This window comes from Gymnodraco acuticeps, unplaced genomic scaffold (genome assembly GCF_902827175.1).
Source record: "Gymnodraco acuticeps unplaced genomic scaffold, fGymAcu1.1, whole genome shotgun sequence".
In the NCBI taxonomy this organism is placed as follows: Eukaryota; Metazoa; Chordata; class Actinopteri; order Perciformes; family Bathydraconidae; genus Gymnodraco; species Gymnodraco acuticeps.
In genome coordinates this window covers 176664-196145 of record NW_022991011.1, presented here as the reverse complement: position 1 = coordinate 196145, position 19482 = coordinate 176664, and the positions used below count along the sequence as shown (strand labels likewise).

At 43.3% G+C, this 19482-nt stretch overlaps 1 protein-coding gene across 1 annotated transcript in view; it reads right to left on the bottom strand.

Annotated features, from left to right (window-relative positions):
* Positions 1–10758: 10758 nt before the first annotated feature.
* The window catches only part of kif20ba (kinesin family member 20Ba), a gene marked incomplete in the record, with an annotated part of 92764 nt that continues 84040 nt past the window's right edge, over positions 10759–19482 (bottom strand). Inside the window, 2 exon segments of the mRNA XM_034236199.1 lie at positions 10759–11978; positions 16035–16183. Coding sequence (XP_034092090.1) covers positions 11895–11978; positions 16035–16183 — 233 coding nt within the window.

Here is a 19482-nt window from a genome sequence, read left to right as displayed (position 1 = left end):
GCGTCACTCTTTAGTGTCCCCGGTCTCCCAGCTGTGTGACGTCACATCTTTAGTGTCCCCCTGGTCTCAGCTGTGTGTGTCACTCTTTAGTGTCCCCTGGTCTCCAGCTGTGTGTGTCACTCTTTAGTGTCCCCTGGTCTCCAGCTGTGTGTGTCACTCTTTAGTGTCCCCTGGTCTCCCAACTGTGCGCGTCACCTCTTTAGTGTCCCCTGGTCTCCCAGCTGTATGCGTCACTCTTTAGTGTCCCCGGGTCTCCCAGCTGTGGTGTGTCACTCTTTAGTGTCCCCTTGGTCTCCCAGCTGTGTGAGTCACTCTTTAGTGTCCCCTGGTCTCCAGCTGTGTGTGTCACTCTTTAGTGTCCCTGGTCTCCCAGCTGTGCGCGTCACTCTTTAGTGTCCCCTGGTCTCCCAGCTGTATGCGTCACTCTTTATTTCCCCTGGTCTCCCATCTGTGTGCGTCACCTCTTAGTGTCCCCTGGTCTCCCAAGCTGTGTGCGTCACTCTTTAGTGCCCCCTGGTCTCCCAGCTGTGTGCGTCACTCTTTAGTGCCCCCTGGTCTCCCAGCTGTGTGCGTCACTCTTTAGTGTCCCCTGGTCTCCCAGCTGTGTGCGTCACTCTTTAGTTCCCCTGGTCTCCCAGCTGTTGTGCGTCACTCTTTAGTAACCCCTGGTCTCCCAAGCTGTGTGTGTCACTCTTTAGTGTCCCCTGGTCTCCAGCTGTGTGTGTCACTCTTTAGTGTCCCCTGGTCTCCCAGCTGTGCGCGTCACTCTTTAGTGTCCCCTGGTCTCCCAGCTGTATGCGTCACTCTTTAGTGTCCCCTGGTCTCCCAGCTGTGTGTGTCACTCTTTAGTGTCCCCTGGTCTCCAGCTGTGTGTGTCACTCTTTAGTGTCCCCCTGGTCTCCCAGCTGTGCGCGTCACTCTTTAGTTGTCCCCTGGTCTCCCAGCTGTATGCGGTCACTCTTTAGTGCCCCCTGGTCTCCCAGCTGTGTGCGTCACTCTTTAGTGTCCCCTGGTCTCCCAGCTGTGTGCGTCACTCTTTAGTGTCCCCCTTCGTCTCCAGCTGGGTGTGTCACTCTTTAGTGTCCCCTTGGTCTCCCAGCTGTGTGTCACTCTTTAGTGTCCCCTGGTCTCCCAGCTGTGTGCGTCACTCTTTAGTGTCCCCTGGTCTCCAGCTGTGGTGCGTCACTCTTTAGTGTCCCCTGGTCTCCCAGCTGTGTGCGTCACTCTTAGTGCCCCCCCTGGTCTCCCAGCTGGTGCGTCACTCTTTAGTGTCCACTGGTCTCCCAGCTGTGTGCGTCACTCTTTAGTGCCCCCTGGTCTCCTAGCTGTGTGCGTCACTTTTTTAGTGTCCACTGGTCTCATAGTTGTGCGTCAGTTTTTACTGTCCCCTGGTCTCATAGTTGTGCGTCACTCTTTAGTGTCCCCTGGTCTCCCAGCTGTGTGCGTCACTCTTTAGTATCCCCTGGTCTCCCAGCTGTGTGCGTCACTCTTTAGTGTCCCCTGGTCTCCCAGCTGTGTGCGTCACTCTTTAGTGTCCCCTGGTCTCCAGCTGTGTGTGTCACTCTTTAGTGTCCCCTGGTCTCCCAACTGTGCGCGTCACTCTTTAGTGTCCCCTGGTCTCCAGCTGTGTGTGTCACTCTTTAGTGTCCCCTGGTCTCCCAGCTGTGTGTGTCACTCTTTAGTGTCCCCTGGTCTCCCAGCTGTGTGCGTCACTCTTTAGTGTCCCCTGGTCTCCCAGCTGTGTGCGTCACTCTTTAGTGTCCCCTGGTCTCCCAGCTGTGTGCGTCACTCTTTAGTGCCCCCTGGTCTCCCAGCTGTGTGCGTCACTCTTTAGTGTCCACTGGTCTCCCAGCTGTGTGCGTCACTCTTTAGTGCCCCCTGGTCTCCTAGCTGTGTGCGTCACTTTTTAGTGTCCACTGGTCTCATAGTTGTGCGTCAGTTTTTACTGTCCCCTGGTCTCCCAGCTGTGTGCGTCACTCTTTAGTGCCCCCTGGTCTCCTAGCTGTGTGCGTCACTTTTTAGTGTCCACTGGTCTCATAGTTGTGCGTCAGTTTTTACTGTCCCCTGGTCTCATAGTTGTGCGTCACTCTTTAGTGTCCCCTGGTCTCCCAGCTGTGTGCGTCACTCTTTAGTATCCCCTGGTCTCCCAGCTGTGTGCGTCACTCTTTAGTGTCCCCTGGTCTCCCAGCTGTGTGCGTCACTCTTTAGTGTCCCCTGGGCTGCTTCTCAGGTCGATTAAATGAAATCCTTGCTTCCCTCACTTGGGTCGTTCCCCTGCGTTTAGTCCCTCCCACCAGGGAAGCAAGGAAACCACGAGAAGCAGGGAAATGAGTTTTAAGAGCAATGGGACGTCCTTTCCTCCGGAGCGTCACATGAAGCGACGTCCGTTTGTGATGACGCTGCACAGCTGATCGTCTGACAGCAGCTCTGTCCCCGTTGTTTCCACCCCCGCCCCCCCCCCCCCGCCTCTGTTAGCACACATTTACTGACACACACGTTTGTATCATCTGTTGTAGACCCCATTAAATAAAATAAAATAAGAACTAATTCTCAAAAAAGATAAACGCCATTCTTAAAATGTATAAACGAACATTAGTTTGATTAATATTGATTAGAGTGCACAATAGAAATAAAATAATTGAGAGAAGAAAAAGAGATATGTTATCTATCAAAACCCAGTTAGATTAACATTCATTGGATTGCACACTTTGTGTGTTTGTGTGGATATGTAGCAAATTAACATTTCAATAGCACTTAATGACTGAATGGAAATGACAATAAATCAAAATGTAAAATGAAAAAAGCGATCATGAAAATGTTTCCAAAAAATGAATTAAATGATTTTTGACCACTTTGTTGTTCAGATATATCACATATTTGTAACTAAATGAAACATTAATTGAAACAAAACACGGTATAAACTGAGGAGTGACTCCCGTGAGGTTCATGTGTTTTCTTCACTCTGCTCTCATGTCAAGAAGCATCAGATCAGTGCATGCACTGCCTCGTCCAATCAGTGAGCGATACACAGTAAGGGGGCGGGGTGAGTATCTGAGGATTTCATCGGAGGATGGTCTGGTGGTTCCTCGGTTATCGCTCCTCCATGATCGCTCCTCGCTCCTCGATCCTCGGTCCTCCGGCAGAAATAAGAGCCATGGGACGGTACTCAAGATGGCGCAGGCAAATCAACTTCCGGTGAGACCGAGGACCGAGGAGCGAGGAAATGAAAATAGTCGACCTGAGAAGCAGCCCAGGTCTCCAGCTGTGTGCGTCACTCTTTAGTGTCCCCTGGTCTCCCAGCTGTGTGCGTCATTTTTTAGTGTCCACTGGTCTCATAGTTGTGCGTCAGTTTTTACTGTCCCCTGGTCTCATAGTTGTGCGTCACTCTTTAGTGTCCCCTGGTCTCCCAGCTGTGTGCGTCACTCTTTAGTGTCCCCTGGTACCCAGCTGTGTGCGTCACTCTTTAGTGCCCCCTGGTCTCCCAGCTGTGTGCGTCACTCTTTAGTGTCCCCTGGTATCCAGCTGTGTGCGTCACTCTTTAGTGTCCCCTGGTCTCCCAGCTGTGTGCGTCACTCTTTAGTGTCCCCTGGTCTCCCAGCTGTGTGCGTCACTCTTTAGTGTCCCCTGGTCTCCCAGCTGTGTGCGTCACTCTTTAGTGTCCCCTGGTCTCCAGCTTTGTGTGTCACTCTTTAGTGTCCCCTGGTCTCCCAGCAGTGTGCGTCACTCTTTAGTGCTCCCTGGTCTCCAGCTGTGTGCGTCACTCTTTAGTGTCCCCTGGTCTCCCAGCTGTGTGCGTCACTCTTTAGTGTCCCCTGGTCTCCCAGCTGTGTGCGTCACTCTTTAGTGTCCCCTGGTCTCCAGCTGTGTGCGTCACTCTTTAGTGTCCCCTGGTCTCCCAGCTGTGTGCGTCACTCTTTAGTGTCCCCTGGTCTCCCAGCTGTGTGCGTCACTCTTTAGTGCTCCCTGGTCTCCCAGCTGTATGCGTCACTCTTTAGTGTCCCCTGGTCTCCCAGCTGTGTGCGTCACTCTTTAGTGTCCCCTGGTCTCCAGCTTTGTGTGCGTCACTCTTTAGTGTCCCCTGGTCTCCCAGCTGTGTGCGTCACTCTTTAGTGTCCCCTGGTCTCCCAGCTGTGTGCGTCACTTTTTAGTGTCCACTGGTCTCATAGTTGTGCGTCACTTTTTACTGTCCCCTGGTCTCATAGTTGTGCGTCACTTTTTACTGTCCCCTTGTTTTCCTGCCACCCTATTTTTATCAGGAAAAGTTTCACTTATTTATTTTCCATTCCAGTTAAAACCCTCTCCAGCTCTGCATCATTTATTCTCTCCTGATGGTAAAATGTGAGCTGAATGTAGGTCCAGATGGTCCATCACTGGATCCTCCTTAGCAACAGTCTGTTCTCCTTAGCAACGGTCTGATATCGTAAAATAACAGACCTACATCGACCAATCAGAACGGAGTATTCAACTAAGCCGTGTAATATCTATAAATAATGTCTAATTTAAATGTTTAAATATGTTCTTCTACGCGTTTGAACAGTACCCTCGTCTGATGTTCTTTTTTTTTGCCTTTGGAGTATGTTAAAATAAAAAAAAGTTTTGTAACTGACCTGTCTTTTAAATAAATCAAATGTATAAAACGCATCCTTGGTTTGACTGCCTTCTCCAGAACACTGTTGACATTGAAAATATCCTAAAAAAAGCCCGTTATACTTCATTACATTTGAGGGTTTTAATAGCACATTTTTAGATACAAAGAAATATGGCAGTCATTTATATGTTTTAAAGGCTGGTAAAAAGAGTTCAGGACAAAGTGAAGGACATGAGTCACATGCTGAGTCTATAAAAGTTTTTTATAATAGAAAACCTCACAATGGAAATCATCGCTCAATAATTAGTCACTTATTTGTGTGCTTTAGTTGAAGCTTGAATTGAATATTTCTCTCTCCATCATCAGCGCTGATCCACCCACTTCCTCTCCACTTTGTTCAAAGGACACATCATCAAAAGGTGCAATCACTTACATTTAAACATGGTTTCACATCTGCATAAAGCTCTTTAATTCAGCAGACACAGTGTCGCTTATTCATCCATTAAAGTGGTTTCATTCAGCCAGTTCAGTCAGACAACTCACGTGTTCTTATATGTTCATTAGAAGCAGCATATAGACTGAGTTTGGATCCAGGCTCGGGCTCATCACTCCACAGATGAACATAGAGCATTGAGTGATGATTAGATAACTACCCCCCGAGCCTACAGGTGGAAGCTGGGGGGGGGGGAGCAGCAGCACGTTGTTGTGAGTTTTCATAGTATGTTTAATACTTAAAAACGAAAGTTAGTAATCAAATATAATCAATTATATTCTTGTATAACCCACAATGAAAATGCTTCATATTTTAGGTTTGTCTATAGTTACAGTATAAACAAAACAAAGTGGTTTGTTTAGGTTGAGTGTGTAAGGTCTATGATTTATGGGTGTCTCTGATAAAGAGAGTAGGCCGTTTTTTCCCTCTCCTGTGACAGCAGTACACAGGGAGGGGGGCTCCAGGCTTAAGGAGAAACACAGAGGCCTAAAAAAAGGGTCAAGTCTTTTTTACACTAACATAGGAAGGTGTGTCTTATGCCATAAAGCTATGGAACATGTCGAGTCATGTCCAGCCTTGTACATTAGAGTCCATGCCCAGTTTTCCACAAATTGGGTGTAGAGGAGGAGTTTGTTTTTTGGGGGTTTCGTTCCGGTTTTTTTAGCATAAAGAGACTGGGTTTTTGAGAGAGCGCGAGAGAGAGGGGGGTTTCCCCTGGTAGACTCTCTCCCGGTAGGCTGTGTCCTTCAGAGCTGGGTAACTAGCTCTCGGTAAGGTCCTCCCAGACGGGGTAAATATCTCTCGAATTTCTTGGTTGTTGGCTGAGTGGAATGATTTGATGAGAGATGTGTTTGTGAATATTATAACCCGCCATCTGTGAGGAAAATCTTCCCTCCGAATTTTTGCGGACAGGTATGGGTTTTTGAATGTTATACCCACCGTCTGTGTCGGAAAAACGGTATGAAACTGATGTGAATAAATGGGTGAATGGAAAGTTGAATGCGCTTTTTATTGTCACCGGTCTTTTTACGAGGAAATACCTCTAAATTCTATCGGGAGAATTTTAAAATGTCACAACTGAATTGGGCAGTTGAAATTAAAACATTTTGGTAATAAATGTAAGACTGTGAATTAAAGTTTCATTTGAACATGATCACAGCACGGTTTTTTTAGTATGATTATAATGTTGTAAAGAGAGAAGGTAAAAACCCTGTATTAGTTTGGACCTATTTTTCTTCAAATAAACTGAATCCCACCTTTTGGATTGGGATAATTTAAAAGACACCTGTGCCCTCCTTCCTGCTTCAAAGGTAAGATTGCACCCTGCCACTCACACTTAGGTAGGAGCACACTCCATTTACTGATATCAAAATCCTTCGGGACAGGATTAAACAGATTAAAAAAGAGTTGTCTGAATTGAAACAGCAGTTAATTGAACCTGGTTCTTCGGGGGGTTATAGAGGTGAGATCTTGCTGACGTTGGTGGATCTGAGCCAAGCAGCAACCTTACATAGATTCAATAACTTCGGTCAGGTCAATTAGTAGGTCAGAGTAATTTACCGGAATAAATTATCAGGACCTCTCCGACTCTAAACAACGTGAACGCATCAGCATGAGCGAGGCAGAGGCAGCAGACCTGGCAGCTTAAAGAGAGCGGCAAGTTTAGGAGATTGTGATTGGTTGGATGTGAGAGAGACGCGTCACGTGTTTGTGTATCATTGGTGCTCCAGTTGACTGCCTGAACTCGCTCGCAGGCTTCGCCCCAGTTATGGTAACATAATACATATTTTAGTCCTGTTGGAATAACATTAAAACAAATGACATTAACCAGCTGTTTCAGGAAATTACACGTCTTTTTAAAAGGTGTTTAACTATATATTAGTGAAGCTGTTCTTCAATGAAAGACAAAGTGAAGATAGAGAGAGATTGTTGGCTCTTTTCAGGGGATTTGTTGACTAGAAACTTCCTAAACTATAACTATACGTCTGTTTGAGTTTAGCACATGCTGCAGATTTCATCTCTTAATGAGCTTTTGCATTTTAAATGATCTGCAAATTGAAGATGTCTTAAGGGGAAAAACAAAGTGAGCTCTGCAGTAATGAAATACAGACTAAAGAGGGGCAAGGTGAGCAGACTGGAGAATCAATAGTCTCACTGCAGGGCTTCATGTTCACAGAGGTCTTCATCACTACAGCAATATCTCCAGGACTTCTGATTATTTAAAATAGCTTCAATATGCATCCAGACGAACACAAAGGTTATCGGCTTTAGGGTTTATGACCAATCTGCAGTCTCCAATAAAGTACCTCTTATTTTATTAAGAAATAGTGCAGCGTAAACACATTATAACATGAAAAACATAGATAGAAAACGATTTGAAGAAACTATAATTAATAACTTGCTTCCAGTTCGGTTCAGAATAGATTTTAAAATCCTTTTATTTGTTTTCAAAGCCCTAAATGGGCTGGCTCCTCCTATGTAGCCGAACTCCTCCAGCGCTACACCCCAGCAAGAGCTTTAAGGTCTGCTGACCAGCTGCTGCTGGTAGTGCCCAAGACCAGGCTCAAAACCCGAGGGCACCGAGCCTCCGCAGCAGCTGGCCCCAGGCTCTGGAACACTCTGCCCCTCCACGTGAGGTCGGCCCAGACCCTGGGGGTTTTTAAATCCTCACTAAAGACTCACTTCTTCTCCCTGGCCTTCTAGTCAGAGCGGAGCACGACTCCTGACTTTTCCATGTGTTTTTATTTTTTATATTTCTGTTGTAAATAATTGTCTTTTATTGTGTTGTAGTAATGTGTTTTTATTGCACTTTGGCTCGGTCAAAAATCGCTCTCAAATGTGCTTTATAAATAAAACTTGATTTGATTATAACACAAACAAATATACACAAATATAGCAGTATTTACATTGAATATGATTGAAATCGTAGAAATAGAATTGGAATAAAATATGTGCAGTAATAAAAACAAAATAATTGTAAACGTTGTGTGCATTAATGTAATGCAGAGACTTTAATCCACAGACAGGAGAGGACTGAGAGACCTCGGAGAGCAAATGAGGAGAGAATATAACAGAAAGCTCACAGAACAAAGACGAGAGGCTTCAGATTCAGATAAAACTGCACTTTTTTATTTCAACTCTGGAAGCGTTTCAGAGCGCGGAGGCGGAGCAAAGGCTGTTTTCTGTGAAAGATGGAGAGCTTTGAGTGTGAATAATGCCTGCTGAGCTCTGGAGAAGAGGACAGTCAGAGGTCTTCATCTCACCTCTGAGCTTTGGTGAGGCGTTCAGGGTCCCCACTCAGAGCGGGTTCAACACACACACACACACACACACACACACACCACACACACACACACACACACACACACACACACACACACACACACACACACACACACACACACACACACACACACACACACACACACACACACACACACACACACACACACACACACACACACACACACACACACACACTCTCTCTCTCTCTCTGAGTACTCCGAAGCTTCTCTAGAGTTAACTCGTCAGTGGGAGAACAGCCATGGTGAGCTGACTGAACATATCATTAGATGTAATATAATTGAAATGGTGTTCTTGGTAGGTGGAGTCGCAGCTCTGACTAATACTGATCATTAGCTGTGAGGCAGATTTAAAGATTACGGCCATGGAGGTCATTGAGCTCCAGACGATTTTGCAGTTTTATAACTACCGACGTACCTACCATAACTACCGTGAGATGGAAATATGTGAACGACAGAATAAAGACGGTCTTCCTGGATGAACTTGCTTCATTAAGATCTTGTGATGTTATCTTTTAATCAGTGAGACAGTCTTCCAGATGCTGTGAACTCAATGAGACAGAACTAGATTTCTCATCCATTCTTTTCAAATATGTTGAGGTACATTCCAATAAGCAGCCTAACATTTGAAAAATGTGTTTTTATTTTTGCTCTAAATCTGCTCACGACGGGGAAATCATCTGAACGTGTTACCTAACAGATTGTAATTTGTGTGTCTAACTTTTGATTTGAATTATTGAATAAACGTTGAAGATTAAAGGAACAAACTAAACACATTGTAACAGGAGCGCTCCGCCCTCAAACCAAAATGCAGATTTCCCCCGTAAAATGTGAAAGTGATGCCAGAGCACAATATTTCATGTTCGTCAAAAACGGTATAATGACTCCAGAAATCTGAGCATCAAACAAAGCGTCAGACGGCTTTGTTTTACGGAGCTCCGACGTCACGTTGTTGTTTACGTCATGTTGATTTATCTTACAAACAAAATCAGCGCCACAGTATCACCTCCTACTAAAAACCCTTGTGCAGTATATTTGTTATTAGCAGTACATTGGTCTGTGTAATCTAACTTATTATGTATGTGTACATATTTTTATTTTGTTAATTTTACTTCTATATATTTCATTATTTTTGTAAATTCTTTTTACTTTAATTTATTTTAGATTTGTTAACATTATTTTATTAAACACATATTTTTGGGGTAATTTTATTTCAAGTCTTTGTTTATTTTTGCATTTTATTCTACATATTAAAACAATATTTAAGAAAGATGTTATTAATTTAGCAAATTATTTTTGTTTATTTTTGGTTGCTTGTAACTCATCTGCGGCACCATCTTACAGGCAGGGCCGGTTCTAGACAATTTGCTGCTCTAGGCGAGATTTAGCTGGCGATGATTATAAAGGAGTGCCTTGGAAATATTTGTTTACATAAATTGTGTGGTCAAAACGTTTGAGACCCACTGAGATAACTTGGACTAAAGTGAACAGAGAGTCCTTTACCTCACTGAGCCTCTCAGTCTGACAGGAGAGCTCTCCTCCACCCTGGTTGTAGAAACATCTTCTTATATCCGTTAGCGCAGCTAGCACCAGGTGCTAATAATTAATTACATTGCATTTAGCTGACGCTTTTATCCAAAGCGACTTACAATAAGTACATTCGACCAGGAAGACACAACCTTGAAGAAAACGGAATCATAAAGTACATCAGGTTTCATAGAGCCAAACATTTCAAGTGCTACTAATAACAACAGCGCCGGTACCAATGTACCCTCTCTCTCTCCCGCTCCCACTCTCACGCACACTTTGGCTCCGAGCTGAGGGCACCTGATACGCCAACATGATATTGATATACTTTATTAATCCCTCGTGGGGAAATTGTTTCTCTGCAATTGACCCATCGTAGTGTTAGGAGCAGTGTGCTGCCATTTTGAACGGCGCCCGGGGAGCGGTGTAGGGGACGGTGCCTTGCTCAGGGACACCTCGGTAGCACTTGGTCTTGAACTGGTGACCTTCCAGTTGCCAAGCCAAGTCCCTATGGACTTCGCCACCACACCCCCCACTTTCATCCCTTACAGCGCCCACCGTACGGGGCAAATGAAACGTGTAACCGGGGTGAAAAGGGTGTTACCTTGACTTAATTATGAATGTTGTTACATCAAGGCCGAACATTAGGATGAGCCCCAACCGCCTCTGCCAGAACCCGGCCCTGTATACAGGCGTCATTTTTTCTGATATATCTTATAAATCAGTGCTTCAGTACTCAAACTATATCTTTCTAGAAACTAGTGTTATCGAATAGTGGGATAATAATGTGTGTGTGTACAAAACAATAATTATTTGATGACTTGGCAATAAAGAAACAAACGCAGATATATTAGAAGCAGTCTCGTATTTTAATGACTGATAAGACTTTGAGAACAAGGTTTCAAAAAGGAGGAAAACATGATAACAATAATAATCAAGAGAAAAGTGCACAATTTCAGACGGCATGTTGTGATGAACCTCAGGAACTCTCGGCTGTCCTTCAGCGAGAAACAAAAACACGCTCTAAAGCTGAAGAAACGAGTTTCAGTAAAACAGAGGATTCCTGGTTCAGGGCTAAGATTGTTAGAAATAAAGAATAAAGTGCAGTGAGAGTTCAGTTAGTCGTGTTGATGTACAGATAGATACAAAATATAATACAGCGTCTCGAATATCTAACTTAAACGGAAGAGCCAGATGTGGATTTTTTTTATATCCGACAGTGACTTTTTTCTCAGATCTGAGAAAAAAGTCACTGAATTTTTAGATTCTAATTTGAATTCCGAGACAAAATCAAGAGTGTTGGGTTTCAAAACAACGTCCTATATGAACGGTTATACAAAAAGAACATTTGAAAAAAAAGGAAACATTTCGACTTTAAATCTGAGTTACTTTTCTCAATTCTTAGAAAAAGAAATCTGACTTTTTCCAGAATTCACTTTTGGTCAGATCTAAAAAAAAATGTGGCCTTAATCCTCTTCTATAAACGTCTTATCTAAACCGATGGGATAAACGTTAAACAATGTGAACTTCCCGGAGCTCTAAGAGCAGCTTTGATTATTCTAGAAAGTAAAATCAGTGACGTGTCACAGAAGCATTCAGTAAGGTTTGAAGGAACCTAACAAAAAGCAACTCGACTCCAGCATAACCACACATTAGGATAAGACAATTGCACATAAGAGTTAAGAGAAAGGTGTAAATGATAAACAGTGGATATACACAGTGGGATTCTGGAGTCATTTGATGGCAAACAAAAAAGCATCTTTTGTAGAATTCCTTATAAGTAGTGTAAAGAAATAAACCAGCATTCTGTAAAACATCGTCATCAGTGAGAACATTCTTTAACCTTATAACCAGTTAGTGATTCTACCTCTTCTAAAACCTCCCTATTTAACTATTCAAATATGCGCTTTTTAGATTAAATATAAATTAAGAAGATAGCCTAATGCTTCCTTCATCTGGTCAGAGTGTGAGTACATAAGGAGGCTCAATGTTTAGGCGTCCGCGTGCGAAGACGTCTCTTGATGATCTGATGGTCGCTCTCTTTCTCCTCCGACCTTCTGCTGATTATCTGTGAAGAGGAAAGGAAGGTTAAAAGTGTGTTTTGTGATCAAACTGTAGGTCTATGAACACAGAGACACACACGACTGGTGGGCTTATCACGGCGAGCAATCAACTATTCAAATGGAATAATAGAGCGGTGCAGGGATGATGTATTCACCCTGAAGGAAGCGGCTGTTCCCTCGACTAAAAAGCAAAGGGTTTCTCCAGGATTTAGAAAAAGAGCTGGAAATAATGTCTGTGGGAAACGAACCTGTTCGATGAATGCACGTTTTGTTCAGCCGGATAATCTCCACATGTCTACTTTTATAATGTTCTAATTATAACTCTAACGTCCAGAAGCTAAATGCTAACGTTATGCTATAAAGGAGCTACAGGCGAGTCCAGCAGCTCGACTTCAACTTCACGCCGACTTCAGATCCAGATTCAAACACACAGATTCTAGATGGTACGAGTTGAAGCGTTTGTTTGAACAGTCTGCAGGAGGCAGGGACTTGCTCTCAAGCAGAACAGAAACTAACTTAGAGGAGTGTTCACGTGTTCGGCGTAATGACGTACAACGACCTCCACAGCTTCTGTAGTCCTATTCGGAGCCCCGCCCGTCATTATCGGCCGATATTCACTCTTAATAGTTTGATCGGTGCTCTCTATAAAGGCCGATCAGGAGAGCTGGATCTGATCGATATGGACATAAACGCGAGTGAAGTGTAACCGGACACGCGAGAGAGAGATCAGATCAGCTGCTGAGTGAGACCGAGACACGCTGCTCTGCATGATCACCTGAAGCCCCGCCCTCTGTTTAGCGAGCTGACCGGACTGCGCAAAATGCGTATATGAAGTGTCATGAACGCAATAAATCATACCCTCGTGGGGGTGCGCTCATGTGATTGGCTTAGACTGGAGGAGACATCTGATTGGCTATAGATGAGAGAAATTACAAGTACGAATCGGGTGACCGTCAGGGGAGTCTAAAAAAACCCACACACAAATGCAAAGCGATCCGTGCACAGAGAGCGGGTTGTGTTTGCAGGTTCAGAGATTCAAACGGAAAACTAATAAGTGAGGATCAAAAATACACATGTAAAACTTTTTTCTGTGTTTGGATTTTATTTACATGAATATGAAACGGAACACATTTGTGTGTGCTTTGAAAAACACAAGTGTGGATCCTTCTCTGTGTATGTGTGTATTATGAGACTGTTCTGAGCCCATAGGTAACACAGGGTATGTGCAGGAATCCTGAAGTCAAATTCAATTCCTTTGAAGACCTTTTTTAAGACCTTTTCCAGACATTTTAAGACCTCATCGGAACTTCGAGCTCTAACCGGTTACATTGGCGACACACTTTACCTCACATTGACTATATTGATTGTAAGATAGCACAACTAAACAGAGTGCAGACAGACGACTGAAGCCTCCTCTCCACATGAACTCTCTGTGAAGGTCAGGTTTAATGCAGGATGCTGCTTTGTTGCTTCTGTACTCTGTGCTCTTTCATTCCAGTAGAACTCCTCAGAAACCAGGATTTGACCAATAAACAAAACTATTGACAAAACTTTGAACTATGAAATATATGAAACGTTGGTGAGCTTCAGCGGGGTAATGCCATATAGGAGCTCCCTCACAAATACCCAGGGGTTCAATTGGGCTGGGGCTGTCGGGGCTCAGCCCGGCACGTAGGACGATGCTCTGACGTCATCACCCTCACACATTTGTCATATGTTTACAAAAAACGATATATATGTTAAGACTTTTCTCGTTCTTAATATAGACTATATTTAGGGTCGACCTTACTTTAAAATAGCAGATCTCTGTGACCGGATATAGTTTGGCTTAGACCCCGGCATACAGTAAAACGCAAACGCAAAAAAGTCTTCCGTTCACACGCATTCGATTCATTAACGCGTCCGTTCACACTAGACCGCTGGAAATGCTGGAAACGCTGTAGTGCATATGCCAGGCCTGTAAGTGGCGCTGCTGCCGCCACAAAATACACCAAAAGCAGCGAAGAAGACCCCGGAGCATGGTTGTCATGGTTGCCCTTCTGTTTATTCTCCGCGGTGGACGGCGTGTTCTCCTGCTGTATATCTCTCAGGTAGTCCCCCCCGTCCCCCACCCGTCCCCCCCCCCACAGAGCGGAGCAAGGCAACGAAACTTAGGGTGCATTCACACCTAATAGTCCGTTTTCTGGTGCGCACCAGTTTGTTACATTGTTTCATTTCTCAGAAGGTTCGGTTTGCGTTCTCACGGGCAAAACTCAAACGGACTATAAACTTAAACACAAGTCATGTGCACGGAAATGCTGTTCACCCATTGGTCAGACATTAAAAACGCAAATCCCGGCCATTTCTACCGGAGCCTCCGCCATGGAGCATCGGCACTTTCGGCAGGTTATTCTCATGCTGCTGTTAGTCTGGAGATCAACAGACTCTAGCGGCCCGCGCACATGATTATATAATCAGACAACGTCCGTTAAAACACATGATAACACATGAGAGACGTTCTGCAGTCAGGAGGGGGTTCCACCGACGACAGGTGTTCTTACTTTTATGTAGCTGACGGAGAATTGTTACTTTACACGACACTGTTCAACACTTCATTCTGCTTCACTCTTTAACTAAACAACCGCGGATGTCTTGAAAGACTCTTTCGCTAAAGAAATGAAGATATCCGCGTTCTTGTGACACGTAAATACTACGCTTCCTATGTTTCGGTGCGGACTGCGTTCACACCAGCAATGAACCGCTCCAGAGTTCACAATCAAGCGCTCCGAGACCACCTATTTTAGCGGACCAGAGTCCGGTTGTTTAGTTCACTTTAGAGGTCTTGGATTGCGTTCACACCGACCCAAAGGAACCGCACCAAGCGGCTAAACGCACCAGGGTTCGATTCAACCGGACTATACAAGGCTGGTGTGAACGCACCCTAAAAATAAGAAGCAGCATTTTATGGCACGCTATGCATGGGGCCACCTTGAGGGGTTTCCCGACATGTTGTTTCAGTAAATTAAAGGGTGTTTCATGTTGTCGTTGCTGTGGACCTTCTTAATACCTTGGAAAATGCCGTTTAATACTTTTTAATAGCCTTAATTTTCGCTAAATTGATTTATCAACTTTTAACACTTTTTAAGACCCCCGGACCCCCTGTAACAACCATCGTTTTTCAGACACGTCAACTCTTCAGAAATCACCAGCTGATGATTTAATGTCCTAGAACAAAACGTGATCCGTCTCTTCAATGTGTCTCAACCACAGAGCTTAGTTCCAGATGTTTTCCAAAATCAGATGGAGAGATCCTATTGGCTCAGAGACGAGGGAAAAGGAAGTGGAGAGATGCTAACTAACTTCCTGGTTTCAGGACTCGTCACGGCACCACTCTATTGCGACGTTGGGAATCTTTTTGGAACATTTTAAAAACACACAAAATGAACCGTGAAGCCCGTTGATTCTCTATTGACTGTCAGTGAATCTCATCACGACGCAGAGTAGGAAGTGGCGTGGGATTGACGGAAGGTCCAGGAGAAAGGGAATGAAAGTTGAAAAACTAAAAGACTTTGCGGCTGGTAGAGACACAGCATTAAATATAACCGGCACACAGTAGCATAATATGTTGCTACACGGGACAGTCCACCCCATATTTAAATGTTACTGGTATTTTCCGAAAGAACAAAATATATATTTCATTAAAAATAAATATTAATTGTTTCGGAATTGTGGGATTTTCATCCAGAAAAATTTAATTCTGGATTTTTTCTTTCTTTCTGATTAAAGTCAGAATTCATAAAAAATAAATCAGATTTAATTCATTTTCAGTATTCAGAAATGAAATAAGAAAAAAACAGAAATTGAATAAAAATGTATTTGAGAAATGTTTATATTTCAGAATAAAACCCAGAAAAAAACAAACTGCATTTGAACTAAAGTCTCAGAATTCAGAGATTTTCAGAATAAAAATATGAAATTGAAATTAAACATTTATTCTCTGAATTCTGAGGAAAATTATCAGAATTCTGACTTTAGTCTCAGAATGTGTGTGTCATGATGAGCTGAAGACCAATGACTCTTACTGGATGGGAGGGCATGTCAATCGGGGTGGAGATCTCAGGTCTGTACAGTTTCCTTTTGCTCTTCTTGAGTCTCAGGCTGAGCGATGAAGACGAGGAGGAAGCTGATTCTAAGTCACCACGACCGCTCACCAGACTCATCATCTTCTTAGCTGCAGAGAAACAGACAGAGGACTCTTTAAAGTAGAGACACTACATACTGATATACACCTGAACATCAGCAGGAGAGGACTCTTTAAAGTAGAGACACTACATACTGATATACACCTGAACATCAGCAGGAGAGGACTCTTTAAAGTAGAGACACTACATACTGATATACACCTGAACATCAGCAGGAGAGGACTCTTTAAAGTAGAGACACTACATACTGATATACACCTGAACATCAGCAGGAGAGGACTCTTTAAAGTAGAGACACTACATACTGATATACACCTGAACATCAGCAGGAGAGGACTCTTTAAAGTAGAGACACTACATACTGATATACACCTGAACATCAGCAGGAGAGGACTCTTTAAAGTAGAGACACTACACACTGATATACACCTGAACATCAGCTGGAGAGGACTCTTTAAAGTAGAGACACTACATACTGATATACACCTGAACATCAGCAGGAGAGTACTCTTTAAAGTAGAAACACTACATACTGATATACACCTGAACATCAGCAGGAGAGTACTCTTTAAAGTAGAGACACTACATACTGATATACACTTGAACATCAGCAGGAGAGGACTCTTTAAAGTAGAGACACTACATACTGATATACACCTGATCATCAGCAGGAGAGGACTCTTTAAAGTAGAGACACTACATACTGATATACACCTGAACATCAGCAGGAGAGTACTCTTTAAAGTAGAAACACTACATACTGATATACACCTGAACATCAGCAGGAGAGTACTCTTTAAAGTAGAGACACTACATACTGATATACACCTGAACATCAGCAGGAGAGGACTCTTTAAAGTAGAGACACTACATACTGATATACACCTGATCATCAGCAGGAGAGGACTCTTTAAAGTAGAGACACTACATACTGATATACACCTGAACATCAGCAGGAGAGGACTCTTTAAAGTAGAGACACTACATACTGATATACACCTGAACATCAGCAGGAGAGGACTCTTTAAAGTAGAGACACTACATACTGATATACACCTGAACATCAGCAGGAGAGGACTCTTTAAAGTAGAGACACTACATACTGATATACACCTGAACATCAGCAGGAGAGGACTCTTTAAAGTAGAGACACTACATACTGATATACACCTGAACATCAGCAGGAGAGGACTCTTTAAAGTAGAGACACTACATACTGATATACACCTGAACATCAGCAGGAGAGGACTCTTTAAGTAGAGACACTACATACTGATATACACCTGAAACATCAGCAGGAGAGGACTCTTTAAAGTAGAGACACTACATACTGATATACACCTGAACATCAGCAGGAGAGGACTCTTTAAAGTAGAGGCACTACATACTGATATACACCTGAACATCATCAGGAGAGGACTCTTTAAAGTAGAGGCACTACATACTGATATACACACCTGAACATCAGCATGGAGAGGACTCTTTAAAGTAGAGACACTACCATACTGATATACACCTGAATATCAGCAGGAGAGGACTCTTTATAGTAGAGACACTACACACTGATATTACAACCTGAACATCAGCAGGAGAGGAACGCTTATAAAGTAGAGGACACTACATACTGATATACACCTGAACATCAGCAGGAGAGGACTCTTTAAAGTAGAGACACTACATACTGATATACACCTGAATATCAGCAGGAGAGGACTCTTTATAAGTAGAGACACATTACCATATCGATATACACCTGATGAACATCAAGCAGGAGAGGACTCTTTAAGTAGAGGACACTACATACTGATATACACCTGAACACAGCAAGGAGAGGACTCTTTAAAGTAGAGGCACTACATACTGATATACACCTGAACATCAGCAGGAGAGGACTCTTTAAAGTAGAGGCACTACATACTGATATAACACCTGAACATCAGCAGGAGAGGACTCTTTAAAGTAGAGACACTACATACTGATATACACCTGAACATCAACAGGAGAGGACTCTTTAAGTAGAGACACTACATACTGATATACCCTGAACATCAACAGGAGAGACTCTTTAAAGTAGAGACACTACATACTGATATACACCTGAACATCAGCAGGAGAGGACTCTTTAAAGTAGAGACACTACCATACTGATATACACCTGAACATCAGCAGGAGAGGACTCTTTAAAGTAGAGACACTACATACTGATAATACACCTGAACATCAGCAGGAGAGGACTCTTTAAAGTAGAGACACTACATACTGATATACCCTGAACATCAGCAGGAGAGGACTCTTTAAAGTAGAGACACTACATACTGATATACACCTGAAACATCAGCAGGAGAGGACTCTTTAAAGTAGAGACACTACATACTGATATCACCTGATCATCAGCAGGAGAGGACTCTTTAAGTAGAGACACTACAAAACTGATATACACCTGAACATCAGCAGGAGAGTACTCTTTAAAGTAGAAACACTACATACTGATATACACCTGAACATCAGCAGGAGAGTACTCTTTAAAGTAGAGACACTACATACTGATATACACCTGAACATCAGCAGGAGAGGACTCTTTAAAGTAGAGACACTACATACTGATATACACCTGATCATCAGCAGGAGGACTCTTTAAAAAGACACTACATACTGATATACACCTGAACATCAGCAGGAGAGGACTCTTTAAGTAGAGACACTACATACTGATATACACCTGAACATCAGCAGGAGAGAGACTCTTTAAAGTAGAGACACTACATACTGATATACACCTGAACATCAGCAGGAGAGGACTCTTTAAAGTAGACACTACATACTGATATACACCTGAACATCAGCAGGAGAGGACTCTTTAAAGTAGAGACACTACATACTGATATACACCTGAACATCAGCAGAGAGGACTCTTTAAAGTAGAGACACTACATACTGATATACACCTGAACATCAGCAGGAGAGGACTCTTTAAAGTAGAGACACTACATACTGATATACACCTGAACATCAGCAGGAGAGGACTCTTTAAAGTAGAGACACACATACTGATATCACCTGAACATCAGCAGGAGAGGACTCTTTAAAGTAGAGGCACTACATACTGATATACACCTGAACATCATCAGGAGAGGACTCTTTAAAGTAGAGGCACTACATACTGATATACACCTGAACATCAGCAGGAGAGGACTCTTTAAAGTAGAGACACTACATACTGATATACACCTGAATATCAGCAGGAGAGGACTCTTTATAGTAGAGACACTACACACTGATATACACCTGAACATCAGCAGGAGAGGACTCTTTAAAGTAGAGGCACTAC